Below are 18,314 nucleotides of genomic sequence, written 5' to 3'. Positions count from 1 at the left end.
GAGATAAACTATGTTGTTCTAACTGCATGTAAGCTAATTAATACAAATAAAAGCAGTAGTAAGTATAATGAAAAATTTCAAATGTATAAAAAAATTTGATTCATGTATTTTTGTGAAAAATCATATTTGTCGGAAAGTTATAATGATAAATGTGTTTGTTTTTTATGTCTTAAGAAAAATCATGCAGCAAATCAATATAAGTCACATAGGTATCCACTTATGTTTAAAACTGACATATTGTGATCCTATTTTCAATGTCCTATTTAATACTGTGAGCTCTATTTATTAACCTAGGATTCCGAAGGTTTTAGAGATTTTGTCAGTGATGATTTCAGCTTTACCTTCTACTGCCTAGTTCTGCCAGATAATATTCTGCCATAAACCATTTGAAAGCCGAAGTTAAAACACATAATTAAAGTTTTGAACCGGCTTTGTAAGGCCACATTTATGTAGTCTCCGGCTACGGTACTTTTTAATTTGTACCTCTATGGTATTTTACACCCCGCAGGTATCGGGGGTTTGATGGTACGCAGAAGTAATGACTTCCGTTTAAATTAAAGTTTAATAAAAATATTTACTTAACTGTTAGAGGATTTTGTCCAGTATACACAGACGGATCAATAACTCTCTTGTCAGTCTAATAGGGTTTGAAAGACATTCTAATTGATATTGCAGAGTTAATAATCTATAAACTTTCTATTGCAAGGTTTACAGATAAATTTAATTTTCTTGAAAAATAAGCTTTCTATTTCATTAAATGGTATCAGGAGAATATCTTCAAGCAGCATAATTCTGAACATATACGTATACTATTGAAGAAAAAAAAAAGTATCATACGTTTATTTGTCCAAAAATATACCATCTTCGTAACTGTCAGAATGGCAATTAGTTTATCTGCTTCTTTAAAAATTATATTTAACATTAAGCATTTAGCTTCTAATATTGTGATTTTCTTTCTCCAGAAGCAGAGTCAAAACATTTTTTTCATTGTTGATCAGAATTCTGCAGAAATTTATAAAATTATACAACGCTACTGCTTCTTATTTTGTTCATTTCAGTAAAATCCTCTTTACATATTTCATTATTACTATTTTATGTTCATATACAACCCTTTCAGAACTTCTTTCTAAATGAATATAAAATCTTTTCGTAAATACGAAATGATCTCGCGCTTTACCGAGACATATGAAAACGTTAAAGTGTTTTTTAATCAGCAAAATCAGAACTACACGGATCATGAAAACATTTAAATTCCGAAAAGTTGTATCATCAAACTAATTAAACTGCTTTGTGACAGAACAACATTTAGGAGGTCAATAAATAACATAATTGTTATCCATTATTCATTTGATCATTAAGTACAGCTTTTGTTATTTCAAGATACTGAAAAATAAAATTTAGATGTTCAAAGTGCATATCTCGCGTCTACATTAATGTATATAATTTTATTTCTAATTAGTAAAGAATTATCTAAGTATTCTATGCATAAAAATACTGTCTTCAGATGAGTTACACGTTTTGAAATATTCCTGTGCGCATTTTTGTTTTTGAAGTTCAAGCCAATCTACTTAAAATTAAAAAACATAAATTAGCATTATTAAATCAAAAAACAAAATACCATATCGTACTGAATATGTCGCGCCACGCAACATATTAAGTTTATTGTTCAGTTTTTAATTCTATACATTCTAATGTCACAATTTAATCTCGGATAATTTATTAGAATGGTACAGATGATGCTAAAAAAGATATTCTTTTATTCTATGCCCATGTTGTAAGCCTATGTGTAGGCGTAGGCTCCACACACGCCCACATTGTGTTGAATAATATATGAAGTGATTATTTAATCGATTACAACAAATCTCTTCAGAGCCTTACTTTTGGCAAATTTCCTTGGACTGGATGATGCAACCTTCTCATTCCAATTTTTTTTTAACAGATGTGATGAAGAAGGAATGGCAGAAAAAACTGGCAAAGTTTACAGTTTGTCTTAAAACAGTTTTTTGCAATCAGTTAACAGTTGAAAAAGTATATAATAAACTTATAACTAATAATGTTAATGCCAACTCATTTCTTTAACGTTATTTGTCATTATAACATCATAAGCATTAGTTCTTTGACAACAATTAATTTATTGTTAATTTTTTCTTCAATATAAACTGCACAGTTTCACAAAATTCTGTTTCCTTAGGGAAACATTTAAGCATCACGAAAGGCATTCTTTATTATTTATGTTTTAGTTTCTTTGTCTAAAACGTTTCAAAGTTTTGTCATTTTGCCGAAATAAGTTAATTTCAATTAAATATTTTCCCGTATTTTTGTCCGTTTTATCTTCAAATTATCTTCTATCACCTTATTAAATTTATGCGTATTCACTTACTAATTTCTTTGAAGAGGCTAATTATAATGCGTTATACAAATATTATTTGCCCCAATGACAGATTACCTGAACATTATTTATCCGAAAGATTTGTAAGGTATCTTATGCTAATTAGCCAGTTAATGCGATTTTGATCATTAATATAACTTCTTAATTCCTTATTTCTCACCAGAATGTAAATTAGATTTGAACGTGTTTAAGCTGAAGTTCCTAAATGTTATTTGGAAAAATTCTAGCAGTTGTGTCTCGCTATTAGCATATTTTCGCGAGCTGCTAAAAATTATTATTTCCAGCTTTAACGTTCTCGCTAGCCGATACTTTATATTGATGTCGTTAAAGTAGTGTGAGCTGGCTTACTTTTTATTCTGTTGAATGTGTAGTTTTAGACTATATTATCAGCGTTTGAGTTTAACAATCTATTACTGCTTAATTTAAATAGCCATTATAGGTGATTTTGTCTGTAGCACAAGCAGTGCCTTTATGTTCAATTTAGATTAAAATGATTAAAATGAATAATTAAACCTTCTTCAATACTTTGTGAATATTCAACACTAGCAATAACTCGCTAACTGTCCAGAAGGGTCGGCAGTATTTTAACATACTCCCATTTATAATAATTATAACCCTACTTATTGACTATCCGAACTTGTTAAAACTCGTTTGAATGGATATCGACGAAAAATGCAGGACATTAAAATACGTATTTGATTATTTTGAAATTAGTTATCCGAATGATCGATTAGGCGAAAGAGTTAAAAACAGTACGTAGATTACGGCGGAGAATGTCGGAGAAATTATGAAAAACTATCATCAGTTTTCTGAAAACTGTGAATGTGAGAAGGCTGTTTAATGAGGCACTGGCTGCAATTTGTGCCATATCACGACAACATTTCTCATTAGATGTGGGGCACCCAGTGGGAGAGACGTTAAAGTCTGCTGAATACTGGTAGTTTGTCTTGAATTCGAACCCAAGCGACCAGATTGATTGCACAGTTGTTTTCCGAGGTTTTCCTGTGTATAATGTGAATAGAAGCCCGTTTACCATAGGAAGTCCTTCATGAAAGCAACTCTCCTTTTAAGCAGACGGCCTTCATGTGCTTTGCCATATTCAAACAACCAAACTTAACCTAACCCATCATATAAATGAGCTAAAAAATTATGCGGCCATTAAATAACTCGACAGCCTTCAGCCTATCAAGTTATTATAAAACATAACAACGTATTTAAATATCATTAAACAGTTTTTGTTATTCCAACTCTTAACTGTCAGATCTAGAGCACAATTTGCATAATCTTATCAGGAAATCAGGTAGTATATTTAAATCACTTTTTAACTATAATAATCACTTATCAAACAAATTTCTTAATTTGGGCAACATATGTCCTATTAATTACATAATTGTGTTAAGAATTCATTAGCATATTACACACACCTAGCATATTAATTTTCAAAAATTTATTTATACGCATTCCTAATTAGCTAAAAGTTAGCTCATTTCTGTAATGAATCTGGCACCTTTGCGATGAAACAACCTTAGAATTTTCTTCATTAAAATTACACTGTTCCTTTTTTTTCGGGGGGGGGGGGTGTCAGCAAAATAGAAAGCGTTTTTTTTTTTTTTTTTTCCCGTTAAGTTTCGGTTTTGCAGCTCAGTAGCTATGGTATCTGCGCGAAATTATTCCAAAACTCTTTTGAATGGATATCGACGAAAAATGCAGGACATTAAAATCCGTATTTGATTATTGAAATTATGAAGATATCTGTAATTGAGGAAGAAAAATTCACTAGGTTGTTTGCCGCCCGGATACTCATGACCCCGAATGATCAACACAGTATGCTCACAGATCACCAGAAAAAACACGGGAACACATTTTTAATAAACGCAAACGAAAGCATGAAGATTCCAACAAATTACTCATATATTAAAGCGTACCTTAAATTAATTTAAACCATTCTATGAGAAAATTTGACATTGTCCAACTTAATTTTGAAGATTTTACACGAATAAATTGTAAAACTAGAAAATAGGTATTTGTAGAATATTATATAATTTTCATTATCACACTTTAATTAGATGCATTTTCCCATGTATTAATAAAATTAAATTACCATATTATTAAATTTTATTACGTAATTTTTCATTTTCATTTAGGACCCATATGCTCAGCAATTTAAAAAATAGTAACCGCAGTAGAAAACATATTGAAAAAGAAAATATGAAATTTATACATAGTTTCCTAATGTTACAGATGTTTATTTGCACCTTTCATTGCTAAATATACTTAAAACTATTTCGTTCGAATTAAGTGTTATCTGAAATAACTTTGCCCTGATGTTGTTCTGTTGCTAATTAACCTGAAAAAACTTCAAATACGCATTTCGTTTCTTTTTGTAAATATATTTTTCTCCTAAAAATCTTTAAGCTAGCTGTAAATACACTTGCTTTTAAAGCTTATTTGCCTACATCCTAAAACGCGTACACAGCGAAACAGTTTATTAAGCGTATTTTAGATTAAATATATTTTTTAAAGTGCATTTTAAATAAATTCCATTATACCAACGAAATAAGTATTTGAATAATGTTGTAAATTACAAAGTAATTATCGGAATAAAATTGTTGAATCATTTTCTGACCGACTGACAATATTTGCATCTGACTACAATACATGCATTCATCTTCATTCTGTAGAATTTTTTTGTAGCTCGTGCAGATGTCTAAAACACAACAATCACTAGAATAGTGCTTGCGCTCACAGATGGAGAAACAATGTTCTGGTCTCTCCAAAATTTCTTTAGATTCTCAGTTCCCAAACACTTTAATCATAACGATGTTTTTTAAGCATAGTTTTGTTCTAGGGATGTATTTTATATGTTCAAGGTTTAAGAATTTTTTAATATTAGCATTTTTCTGTTTACAATTAAACCGTAAAGACGAACTATTAATGAATGTTTTTTTTTAAATTGAGAATGGGCTGAAATTGTTTTCAGTATAAAGAATAATATTTTTGTTTATATAAAACATATTAAAGGAAAAAATTTAATTTCCTTAATTTTAAATCAATTAATACGTATCTGGCCTTTTAAAAATAGGGACCATTCAATTTTCTAAATTTTTCAAACATCCCGATGCGCTGTGCTTTCACTTAGGAGTTCAACAGTTTATGTTAATCATTTTTTTAGAGGAAGTAATACTCAAAATTTGATCCTTACAAAATTTCTGTTTCAAAAAATTTAATTCTTGACATGGTCTGTTATCTATATATTAATAGCACCATCTTTATAGTGTCAGTGACGACAAGAATGTCGTACTGTTTGAAAGAGCTAAATAAGATGACAGAAACATGAAAATCAGAACGTACAGGGGTTCTTACTGAAATTAATTTTGAGTATCCCAAGGATATATGACCGTGATAATGGACTTGGTACAGTTCTGTATACTAAACGAGATCTGGGAAGATAAGAATTAAAAATAGAATGAAAATATATATTACAGAAAGATGAACATCACTCACCTCCGTCTGCATAGGTTTCGGATCCATATCCATCCTGCAGTCCGTTGGCCCAGGTGCCCTCGTACTTAGCTCCTGAGCTAACACTCTGCCGAATGCCGTAGCGTCCTTTGAATCCCTGCGTCCACTCGCCGCGATACGTCCACCGACCCCTCGTTTCCACCCCCAAACCATGCCGCTTGCCATTCTGCCACTGGCCCTCGAACGTGCTGCCGCTCGGCCATGTGTAGACACCGGACACCTGGAAAAAGAACAGGTTATAGATAAATACACACGAAATATTCAAGTTGAACTTTACTGGATGATCTCTCTTCCACGCACATTTCCAGAAAAATTTCTAAGGCTTAATTTCTAGCTACGCATTTCCTAAATCGTTTTCTTTAAGCTATCAGTGGGCGGGGGTAAATTACTGGACATTATTAGTTCGATCCAAGTTTAGATGACTCGTAAAAAATTTGGTCGCGTAGAGAATTTTGTAAATTTCTCAGTATGTAACGTGAATACGAACCAATTTAACTTAAAACGTCTTCATGCGAAGGCACCCCTACTCTTAGGCAGACATCCTTCGTGCTCTTTATCCAATCCAATCCTCTTCTTAAGCTAAACTTACTGGTTTTCCTATTTCTTCGTAGCAATTTTCTCGGCAGTAAAATTAAAATATAAATCATACATCTCGTACCTGGAGGAAAGCATTTCTTTTTAAAGAGAAAAATTTGCACAGAATCCATTATCAGGCATTCTTCTAAATCAGAAGTTTTCGACGAAAGAGTTCCACGTTTTTAGGAAAAGGATTATGTGATTTCAAATTGGTAAGGTTAAGTGTTAAGACGATGAAGACGTGGGCGACGCATTCCAGAAGGTGCGAGAATGACATAATGTGATTTTTAATGTAACATTGTTGCCCCTGACTATAGAAAAGTGGGGAACGCGACTGTTTATGACAGAAAAGTGTCCTGAAGGAAAAATCTCAAGAAAGAAAATCACATCGATGCAGTAACAGTGATAATGATTTAAAAACATTCTCTAATAACTTAAAGGACAAAGGAATGAAATGAATACAGTTTTTATTGTTGTGCATTATTCTTTAATCTGAAGAATTGATTTTTCTGTGTCATTATCTCAATTCTTGTAGCCATAATACTGTCATCACATGGCGCGATTAAACATAGTCATATTTTTGATTTAATCCTGTAACTCTGTCTAGGTTCGGAGATTCCATCCCGCTTACCGCAATAAAAGGGGTTACATAAGAGTTTCTTATTTCCCACTACATATAAAATTTATGCTTACATTAGGATTCTAAATTAAATCTTCTCCACCTTGAACTCGGAACGCTGAATAACCTTTTTTGACAATAATGATTGCATTCGATAAGAGTAATATAGATACATTTAAACATTTTTGAGACTTTCCTCTTATTGGCTTTTAATTAAAACACTCTTTAGCTTTTAATCTCACAGGCACTGTACAGAAGAAAGCCTTGACATGTTAAAATCGAAATGTGAGATTTTGTTTCCTTCAGCACGAAATAATATTCGAACCGTCCACCAGGATAAAGAGTTAATCTTGGCACAATGTTTAACCAAGTATTTAAGAAGCGCTAAAACAATGGGAAATGAATCATGAATAGAGATTTTGGCCAAACTCCAGAACCCCCATTGCTCAAAATTTTATGACAGGAATAAAATTAATAAGAATATTGTCGTTTTGTTTAATTTCATAATGAGTAAGTAATAATTAAAATGATACACAAAGTATTAAATTCATGACTGGAAGTCACAAATCTATTTTTTCCATTATTAAATATTTGCACCTAATTATAATACCATTTTATAACAGTTAGACTGTTATTAAATGGAATATGTTCAAAGTGGAATGTTATGAAATAGAATTTGCTGGATGCAAATTTTCATGCTTAGTTTTATTTAGTTGCAGTTTCATCGCAAACAAAAATGATGCATAGTAAATATTAGGAAAAAGTAAGAGTTTTAGAGCAAACATTAGGTTGCATTTGCAAAGCTATTTCAAAAGTAACTCTCCGGAAACAGAATGTGAAATAGCTGCCAAATTAAAATTTTGATTTCATGTCATTAATAAAAGAAACATAAAAAAGTCAAAATTAAATAAAATCACATCACATAAAATGCTACTGATTTAGATCAACGTCAAAACTTTCACACAACCATTAAAGCAAATGGAATCTATGTCAAACGCATAGTTTAATTTCAGATGTAAAATTTCGTAGGGTTTCTCTGACTGTGGCGATATTTCTAAATTTTTCTGATAAAAATAACCATGTCAATACTCTCATAAGATCTAAAAGATTCATGCAATATTTTATTTAATTGAATAATAGAACGTTAAGTAGAAAAAATATTTTCATGGAAGATTTTCTAAGGAGACATGCTTATTTACACTAAGCATCAGAAAACTACGAAAAACGAACTTGCTGCCAACCCTTTTCCGCAATTTGAATGCAGTATTCAGCATACCAAAATCAAGGCGTAATCGTTTTCTTTGTTTTGTTTTAAGTAAGAGTAAAGAAAGAATATTCTCTCAAAAAGTGCATCGCGTACTGAGACTATTATGTAAGCTAGCAAAAAATATATAAAATGATCAAACTGTAAGGTTTCATATTGCGACATTTAAAACGTTCAAACAAGCAAAAAAAAAAATAATAATCTGAAAGCTTTCATATTTTATATTACGCTAAAGGGGCGTTTTTAACGTTTTTGTGTGTTACCTTTATTTATTAAATATCATGTTCTTCACACTTAAACCACATAAAATTCAATTTAATAGCAATATCACAAAATATTTAAAAACGGCATCTCTTTAAAATTTCCGATAGACAGTCTCGCGCGCTGGAAATAAAACAGTGTTGCCACTGCTCGCTTAGAAACCTTTCAGTTTGTTAATCAAAAATTCGTTTAATACTTTATAAAATGTGAAAGAAATAATGAAACAAAACAAATTCAAAATTCAAAATTCGGTCTTCCAAGTGCACGTGCCCTACATTCAAGCACAGTTTACTTTATTTAATTTCTTTTAAAATAATACAGGGCTATAATATTTGGTATCGACGATTTGTAAAGTGATTCAGCCTTTTACAATGTTTCAAGCAAAATCCCCCTTCGAGACTAATAGCCCTTCTGAACTAACACTGTTTGGGGGTAAAAAGAGCAATATTTCAAATATCTAACTCAGGTTTCATTACTTTGATAAAGCCAAAACCTTGTAGAGATCGTTCGGATATTTTATCAAAAAAATCACAAATACTTCATTTTGGATACAAAGATATTTCATTTTTTTCGACACAGTGATTCATATGTCATGGACTGAAAGCATAATTTTTTCAGAATATTAAGTACCAAACCTTTTTTTGGGGGTTGCCTCTAGATTTGGAAAAAAATTTGTATTGAAAAAAGACATGGTTTGATTTTAACTTTAAAATAATAATACTGAGCATTCCTAATTAAATAAGATTTCGGTTTGCTTTATAATCAGAGTTCCAGACTAAAAACCTTTCTTACTTGCCTTAATTAGGTGTTAAAGGTAGAAAGGTATATTCTTCATTGTCATCTTAAAACTGACACTCTCCACATGTTTCACATTGAGAGTGCAGTGAAAATGTCTTATGAATACTAGGCTACATCTTTATTGCATATTCAATACAAAACGTAAAAACATTCATAAATTTAAAATTATGATAAAGCTAACCATTTCCACCACTAGCCTGTAGCAAAAGCAAGTACAGAATGTTCATGTGTTCAGTTTATTAACTCATTGACTGTTAAACAGTTATAGATGTTAGGACACACAGCATTTTGCAAAGCTTTAGGTCTATGTTCGTACAAAATCGAAGGTTAAGGAAAATAATATTCTTACTAATTAGTTTCAATATCTAAACTTTGCAAGTTTATACAGCGCTTGGCACCTTGATTAATTTGTAGAATTCATCTTTTATAAAACTGTTTGAGTACCTGGTACGTTTTCTGAAACTCTTCAGTGCTCTTCAAGTAACGATGTCTGAGGTGAGACTTCATTTTAGGAAAGAGAAAGTAGTATTTTTAAGAGTAGTAGAAAATAGCCTAGATTTGGTGAACAAGGGACTTATTAATGATTACGATAACTTTCGTTACTAGAAATAGCTTCGTGAGAATGGAATTTTATGACAGCGTATTGCAAAATAGCCGAAAACAGTTATCCGAGTGAGCTTTTTGAGATGTAGTGCAATGAATTCTCTTTAAGAGATTTTCTTTACGTCTTTATTAAATATAGAAATGGCCGTCTGTCTGAACAAACGCTTTGTGAGTTATTTCTTACGTTCAAAGAGATCATCAACATGACCTTTTTCCAGATTTCTGTGACCGAAGTCTCTGTGGCCATGAAGTGTCTTCTTCAATACTAGCAGATAGCTATCATTTTATCTCAGGATGATAACAACAAAACAATAAATGTTTTTCACAGTCACAATTTGTTTGAAAAAAATCAGGATTAATGCCTGCCATATGAATTAAATCATGACATGCGGAAATTAGATCTTCTTTCTGTTTTCCAGTAAATATGGGAGGAACATATCGAAAACAAATTGTTCTTTTTTCAATGATAATTTTTTAAACGATCTCCGATAATTTGTAAGCAGTTACCCTTGTTAAGCTCATCATATATCATTCAAAGAGACAGATATTGATTCTTTACCAACAATCGTTGGATCTTTTCTATGTACTCATCCGTCTGAGAATGCAAAGGAATATCGCTCCTAAATTCATCTCTACATCTTCGCGTTCAAAAGGAAATCCAGTATCAACAAAAGCGTTGGATCCATTTATGCTCTAAATAGCATTTCAAATGTCCCTTTGCTGCTTACTCGCTTTATAGTAAAATGTTTTAGCTGTACTTTGATCAGCTTTCGAATCCATGACAACAGGTATTCAAAGAATCATAGCAAATAATTATGTACATAGAAACTTCTGTCGATAAGCAAACTAAATTTTAAGAAAGCCAAATTCAGATGTCATAGTAATAAAGGATGTCAGTTTTCATTAGGAAAATTTTTTAGAATTTATTAAAAAATTAGGCCTAAAACTTAGTAGATGTCTTGTGTATTTTTCACAATACACGGGCTTAATTTAAAAAGATTTATATTTTTACACATTTTATTATTATTGCTATTTTACGTTTTCATTAGATATAATTCAGGTGATGTAGCTTTCACTTCAATTCATCATTTGGTATTCGTGAGTATTTGTAATTCAACCCATCCACTTAGCATAAACAGTTGCTTTAAATAATGGATGTTAACTCATTAAATGGTAGACAGATAGCGTGAGCTTAATTTGCGTCTTTAGTTTTTGAATTTGCATGAAAAATACGTATAAAAAAGGATAATCCATGAGCGCAAAGAGTCCATTTGTCACTAAATGGAGACACTAAGCTGAGAGATGAGCTGTTGTTTCTCACCAATAATTATTTAATATAGTTTCTTGATTAATATTCTCAAAAGAGAATCTAGTACAGTTCAGTTTACAAAATGGAAAGTACAATTCTAATTAAGAGTTTAAAATTTCATGAAGGAAGCGCTTAAATTATTTCGTTATATATCACGCAAACGTAAAACTGTTAACCGTCAGAAAAACTTTTCTTAACAACCTTACGCTTTTAGATGCATGAATATTTGACTAGAATTGCAAGTATGTTTTGGACCGGGAAAGTGCTTTAGAGTAACAATTTCGATTTTCATGATGCAATGCATTCTTTTCAGCAGGCATTCTAATCTAGCAATTTTAATATAATTTCAGCAGGATGTCGTGTACCACTTAAAAATGTGTAGATTAGTAATAACTTAAAGACTTGAATATATCTAATATTAAGGAGAGGAGTAGCATAACAAATGTTTTCCTGAACATTAGCAATTTTTTAAATATTAGATCTGTGCTAGTAATTTCTACGGAAACTCTTAGCTAACATTAGTATTACTAGTATGAACTGAAACGCAGAATAGTATACTAAAAATAGTAATATAAATACAGTTGAGAAGTCTAAAGGAAAGAAATAAACTGGTCCATATTTAATTTTCCACATTAATAAATAAATTCATTCATTCATTCACATTTAATTATTAAAAATAAGACGCTTTTATACACTGAAAATTTAAATAACGTATCTAAAGTAATTTTAGAAAATTATCGAAAATAAAGAAAAATGTTTAAAAAGAAAGCTTTTATTTTACTCGCTAAAAATTATACAATATTTAAAATCGGTTTTTGAGGGGCATTTCGTATTTCTAGTTTATGGAATTTTCAAGTTTTAATCTCTCGGTTTAGAGGTTGTAAAAGATGCACGCCTCTTTGTAATAGTATGCGTGAGGAAATAACATAAATTTTAGAAATTTTATTTAACTGTGTAAACACTACATTTAAACAAAATTATCAATTACTGTACTTCTGACGTAAGAAATTTGAAATCATATGAAAATATTGACTCGTCACTTTTCATTGTTTCAATTAAAATTACAATGGTTACGCATGAAATAATGTTTAAATATATAACCACGCATTCGTACAAATATATTTTATATTTCTTTATCAATATTAACAAAATAGTGTGCATTTACAAGATCTGAAAGTAATTACACTTTAAGATTTCGCAAAAGTATAAATTTTTTCTTCTTTAGTGGCTCGACAGTTCATGATGGGACTTGGCCTTCTTTACAGTTTCATTCCAGGCTGTTCTACTATGGGCTTCAGTCTTCCAACTAACGCAGTTTAGGTTAGATACGTTTCTCTCCAGACAATCCATCTGAGTTTGGGAGATCTGTAGCGGAAGTGAGCTCAATGTTTGACGGCAGTAGAAGTTCTGATAACCGGAAGAAATTTTCACTCGCTATTGTCATCGCCAAAATAAATCGCAGAAGTGGTACAGTGGAAGATAGTAAAACTTTAAACTGCTCAGGACTACTGAAATACAGAGGGTACAATCCCCCGGAGATAAACAAATCCCTTAAAGATTCAATTAAATACAAGCGTTGATAAAACATTTGCCCCTCTCAGTGATTCAAATTCTGTTTAATAATGTACACTGCCCCCTCCAAAAGGACAGTTTTATATCTCTCGCTCTACTGGGCCCGCTTGACGAAATTCAAATTGCGTTTTTCTTGTCTCGAAAGCGCGTCTTAGGGTATATACAGTGGTGGCCAAAATTGTGGACACTTTGAGAAATTTTTATGTTTTTGAACTTAGTATGCTTATAGAAAACGTTACGTTTCACAAAATGCAAACTTGTATATATCATTTTAAAGCGAATTTATTACTGAATTCAATACAAAACACAAAATTCAATTATTTGCAATACAAAAAAATTTAAACGATAATAGTTATCGATATACATTAGATAGTGATGATTGAAGTAAGTTATCAGTACTTAGTAGGGTACCCTTTATTTTTGATTACAACTTCACATCAACGTTTCAATGAGCTGACAAGAGTTTTAAGCTCTTTTTTCGTTATTACATGATGCCAGGAAACAATTATAGCCTCAATTAGTTCCCTTTTATTTGATGGACGCCTCATTCGGACAAGAGTTTTCAAACGGTGCCACAAATTTTTGATAGGATTGAGGTCAGGACTGTTTCCTGGCCATGACAACAATTTAATGCTCTTTGTACGAAACCACTCTTTCGATATTTTGGCCGTGTGGCAAGGAGCAGAGTCCTGCTGAAAAATAAAAGAAGCATTGTTGGGAAAGAGATCTCTGATGGAAGGTAGAAGTTTTGGTTCTAGAATAGTGTCAATGTATTTTCTGGCATTCAGTGTCCTATCGATGACATGAAGGCGACCAATACCATCTGCTGACATGCATGACCAAATCATAACACTAACTGGGTTCTTCACAGGTGCTTGAATGCAGTCAGGATGTAGCTCTTCTCCTATTCTAAGTCTAACATATTTTCGTCCATCATTACCGAAAAACGATATCTTCTGTCTATCAATCAATAATCTATCATCTGTCCAATTAATGTGTTCCTTTGCCCACTGTAGTCTTTTTTTTTTTTTCGTTGCTGAAAATTAAGATAAGGCTTTTTTCGTGGAATTTTACCTCTCAGTCCAACATCTGTTAATCATCTCCTGATTCTTCTTGAACTGACAGAAACATCAGCATCATTCAGATCACTTCTGATGGCCGCTGATGACATTTTTCTATCTTGGAGACATAGTCTTTTTATTCTTCTGTCATCAATAGATGTGGTGCACCTTTTTTGGCCTTTTCCTTCTTTGATTTTTATTGAATTTGTCTCCCGATATCGTAAACAAAACTTTCGGACTCCAGATGTAGTCACTGAACCACCCACCTGTCTTGCAATTTCAGCATAGGAAAGACCGCTTTCTCGTAACACAATAATATTGCATCTCTTTCTAGGTGTCCAATCTACTCTTTTATTGGATGTCATTGCTTCTTGACTAAATATTAAAAATTTTTACAAGAATTCCTACTCGTAATTGCAGTGTATAAAAAACAGGTCCTCCTTCTACAGAACAAAGCAAAATAATGAATTGTTTCCAGTGTAAACATGATGTCAGCTTCTACTGGCAGTTACTAACATTTGATTGGTTTTCAGAACAAGAACAGTGATTGGCTAGGAAAGCTAGACATTACAAACCACTTCATAACTGTGTTTTTTATTTATATTAAAGTACATATAACTTTTTTGTATTGCAAATAATTGAATTTTGTGTTTTGTATTGAATTTAGTAATAAATTCTCTTTAAAATGATATATATAAGTTTGTATTTTGCGAAACGTAACATTTTCTATAAGCATACAAAGTTCAAAAACATAAAAATTTCCAAAAGTGTCCACAATTTTGGCCAAAACTGTATTACATTTATATATAGCATTGTTATAATATACGTATTTTGACAGAAAATCGGACTTTTTCTGAAATGGCATGCACATTTTTTCACATGATTCTACGACTCAAATTATGCCTAATACTGAATTTTGTAAAATTTGGTGCGACATTTAAGGAGCAATTCAAAAATTTATCTTGGCATATTTTTTTTCAGTTTGCGCCATGAATACTTCACTTGGAGAAATTCTTAATTTATGGTAATTTATTTTCCTTTTCTTTTTTTCATTGAATCACGAGAGAAAAAAAGGTCTATCGTTCATTTTTCAAATAATTTTAACAAATTTCGTAAACCACAGTTTTGTTATTATCGCTTATAATAAATACGCCAAATTTCTAAATGTGCCAATATATAAACTCACGTATATCTTGGTAAATTTTGAATAGAAAACGCTAATTTTTTGCAGGTATGCTTAGAAATGCATCCACTTTAAGATGATGGTAAAAGGTTTATAGATTACAATTCAAAACTTGTTTCGAAAAATTTACAAAAACTATTTAAAAATACAAATTTGAAAAATAAATCATAAAAAAATGTACGAATTATATTTGGATTAAGCCTACATTTTGCATTCTGGAAGAATTAATCAAGTAAGTTCAATAAAAAAATAGATACTAAAAATATAGATCAAATTCAATTAACATGGAGAAGCTAAAATTTTAATCTATTCGTGCGATTTTTACAAAATTTAATAGTTAGGAATAATTTGAGTCGTAGATTCGAAATATGGAAAAAACGTGGCCTGCCATTTCGGAAAAAGTCCGATTTTGTGTCAAAATACCTATATTAGAACAATATTATATATAAATCTAATACATACCTAAGTTGCGCTTTCGAGATATGAAAAACGCAAGTTAAATTTTGACAATCGGCCAAGTAACGGGAGATATAGAACTGTCCCTTCTTTTTCCCGCAGTGTACCAGCAGGTGCGTAGTTGGACACAATGGCGCTAAGTAGATATTGGTATAAAATTGTTTTAGGACAAATTTTAAACGGTATTGAATGTTTGATGTTACAAGAAATCGCCGGCCAAGGCAAATAGCGTGAATGTGTAGGGAAAGTAACCTTAAGCGTGCAAGTCAAAAATAGACACCAGAAGGTGATTTTCTTTGTAAGAAAAAGCAACGGCTAATGCAATATTGGGGACGGATTTGTTAAAGGTTGCGGGGACGAAAATTAATTTTCAGAAAGCTGCTTTGCAACTGGAAATGAATGAACTGGTAGAAAAAGACATCCAGCAACTGGCTTTGAATTTGAAGGAAATGTATATGGACAAGAGAGTAAAGCTAGAGCAGTTGCTAAGACTATTTGATGAGGCCCCAGGGATGAATCAATTGGTAAATCACACAATAGAAACTGGAAACCCCTTCCCTACGCTGAGCAAAATTCAATCGCTATGATAAGGTCAAAGAAGAAATAATTGAACAACATATTGCACAAATACTAAAGAATGAATTTATAATCCCCATAAATAGTCCTATAGTATTGCGCCAAAAGAAAAATAATCTTTCACTTACAGATTTTAAAGCACGGCGTTCTGCTACTGACTATAGAAAACTAAACAGCATAACCAAATATCCGGGTTACTCCTTACGAGTAAATGAGAAAATCGTACCAAAAATCAAACCTCAAAATACATGCCAACGCTAGACTTCACCTTTGGATACTTTCAGATATATACATACACCACCTGTGTTGACCCACTGCCCTTATTCATTTCTTTAGGAAGATCTTTTGTTATCACACCGGCAGATTTATATGGCATTTATCAACTTATAGAAAATATTTACATAGTCACGAAAAAGAGGATACATAGTATTTACAATAATACAGTTACATAATTAAGCATCATAACAAAAAGTCTTAATTTCTTATAAAATACTGAAAGTGCTAATGTTTTTTGCTAGCTTGAGAAATCAAAGACTACCCAGTTAACATTTTACAGAAAAATAATTTCTTTTTCCTTTTATCTCTAGGCAGTTGCTCTTCCAGTTACTACAATGATTGTACACTACAGCATTTTTAAACAAGCATATTCCACATACATTTCTAATTTTATCACAGACTCATTTGGAGAGTTCAAATACACAGAAATATTTTGTTTTTTAGATTATCCACTTCCAGTACAAAATTCACTATTGCTAATTTGAATAGTTTTCAAGCAAGGTTCGTAATAATATTATTACCTGCAACTCAATTTATTACTTACACCTCGATTTAACTTTTACTGTTTATCAAAGTTAAATGGGGTATTTTGACTAGCTCTGGATTATACAATCAAAATATTCCCAAGTTATTGACATGAAAAAATTTTACTAAAAAAAAACTTATTTACCCATATGCAATTAAATTAATTCTTAATTCTGGATAGACAAATGTAATTATTAATACACAGAAAGTACTATTTGAAATTAATTTTCATATTTGGTATACATTACTAAAACTTCTAAATATATACTATGCTGAAATATTTGAATGCATGTATTACATTTCAAGGAATAAAATACAGATGCTACAGTGATGCAATTTATGCTTTGTCACAATGTAATTTTAATCTATAATCATAGACATACTCAAAGGTATTAAATACTCAGAAATTATTTACACTTTATGAATATTAGTTTCAAGCGCGAAATTCAAATACGCTAATGCACGATACGAAAGCAAAGCGGAACATTGGGAACTTTAAATCAATCATGCAAAGTGTAATGTTTTATCTCATACCGTAAGAAAAACAAAGGAAAAGCTAAATATTTCCAACTTGTTCAATTAAACAAAATTATGTTTACAAGAAATTTACTCACAAAATACTAAATAGACAAAATAAAAATACACAGAAATGCTGTAATTAATTTACTATCAAAACTACTTAACATTACTACAGTTTTCTAAGATTCACTATAATAACTTGTATGAGTAGTAAGTATGAAATCAGTATGTAAAACCAGGGGATGTGTAAAATATTGCATTTATTACCAAATTAGGAGTTTAAGCTTTTACAGGGTTCGTACACATTTCTGCACAAGGAAATTAAGTACTTTTAAGGACTTTTAAGGACCATTGAGGAAAAAAATTAAGGACCTATGAGCAAATGGGAACTGAATAAATTCAATTAAAAATATTATATCTATGCCTGCACGTGAGTGGGATACATTATTATTGAACATAACTTAACATAATTATTGATATTTTGAGAATAAAATTAATTTTATGAAATTTATGAAGTAGCATTAAATATTTTACACTCGTAATAACTGGACATATCTGAAAGAAGATAAGTGACATTTTAGTTACGTTTTACTAACAGTTAGATTTTTTTTTAATGTCTCATTTTGTCACATACTTGCTCAGTCTAGAGATTTAGTAAATAGTAAGTAGATTTTATGTCAAACAGCATAGGTTAAAATGAGCATTAAAATCATAATCAGCATGATTCATAACAAAAGACTGGCTGTTGTCACCGCTCCTACTCGCCTAGAGAGAGACCTGCTGATCAGAACAAACCTGAAAGGCC

At 31.2% G+C, this 18,314-nt stretch overlaps 1 protein-coding gene across 4 annotated transcripts in view; it reads right to left on the bottom strand.

Moving 5' to 3' along the window:
* The window catches only part of jp (junctophilin), a 288,282-nt gene that overhangs the window by 203,733 nt on the left and 66,235 nt on the right, over positions 1-18,314 (bottom strand). For all 4 annotated transcript variants that reach the window (XM_085813222.1, XM_085813224.1, XM_085813223.1 and 1 more), the window contains exon 3: positions 5,894-6,131. In XM_085813222.1, coding sequence (XP_085669348.1) covers positions 5,894-6,131 — 238 coding nt within the window. The remainder of the gene's footprint in view (positions 1-5,893; positions 6,132-18,314) is intronic.

Source organism: Stegodyphus dumicola, chromosome 3, assembly GCF_044657685.1.
Source record: "Stegodyphus dumicola isolate Sdum_Otavi_A_Nest chromosome 3, ASM4465768v1".
NCBI classification, from domain to species: domain Eukaryota; kingdom Metazoa; phylum Arthropoda; class Arachnida; order Araneae; family Eresidae; genus Stegodyphus; species Stegodyphus dumicola.
This window is presented reverse-complemented; position numbering and strand designations above follow the sequence as displayed.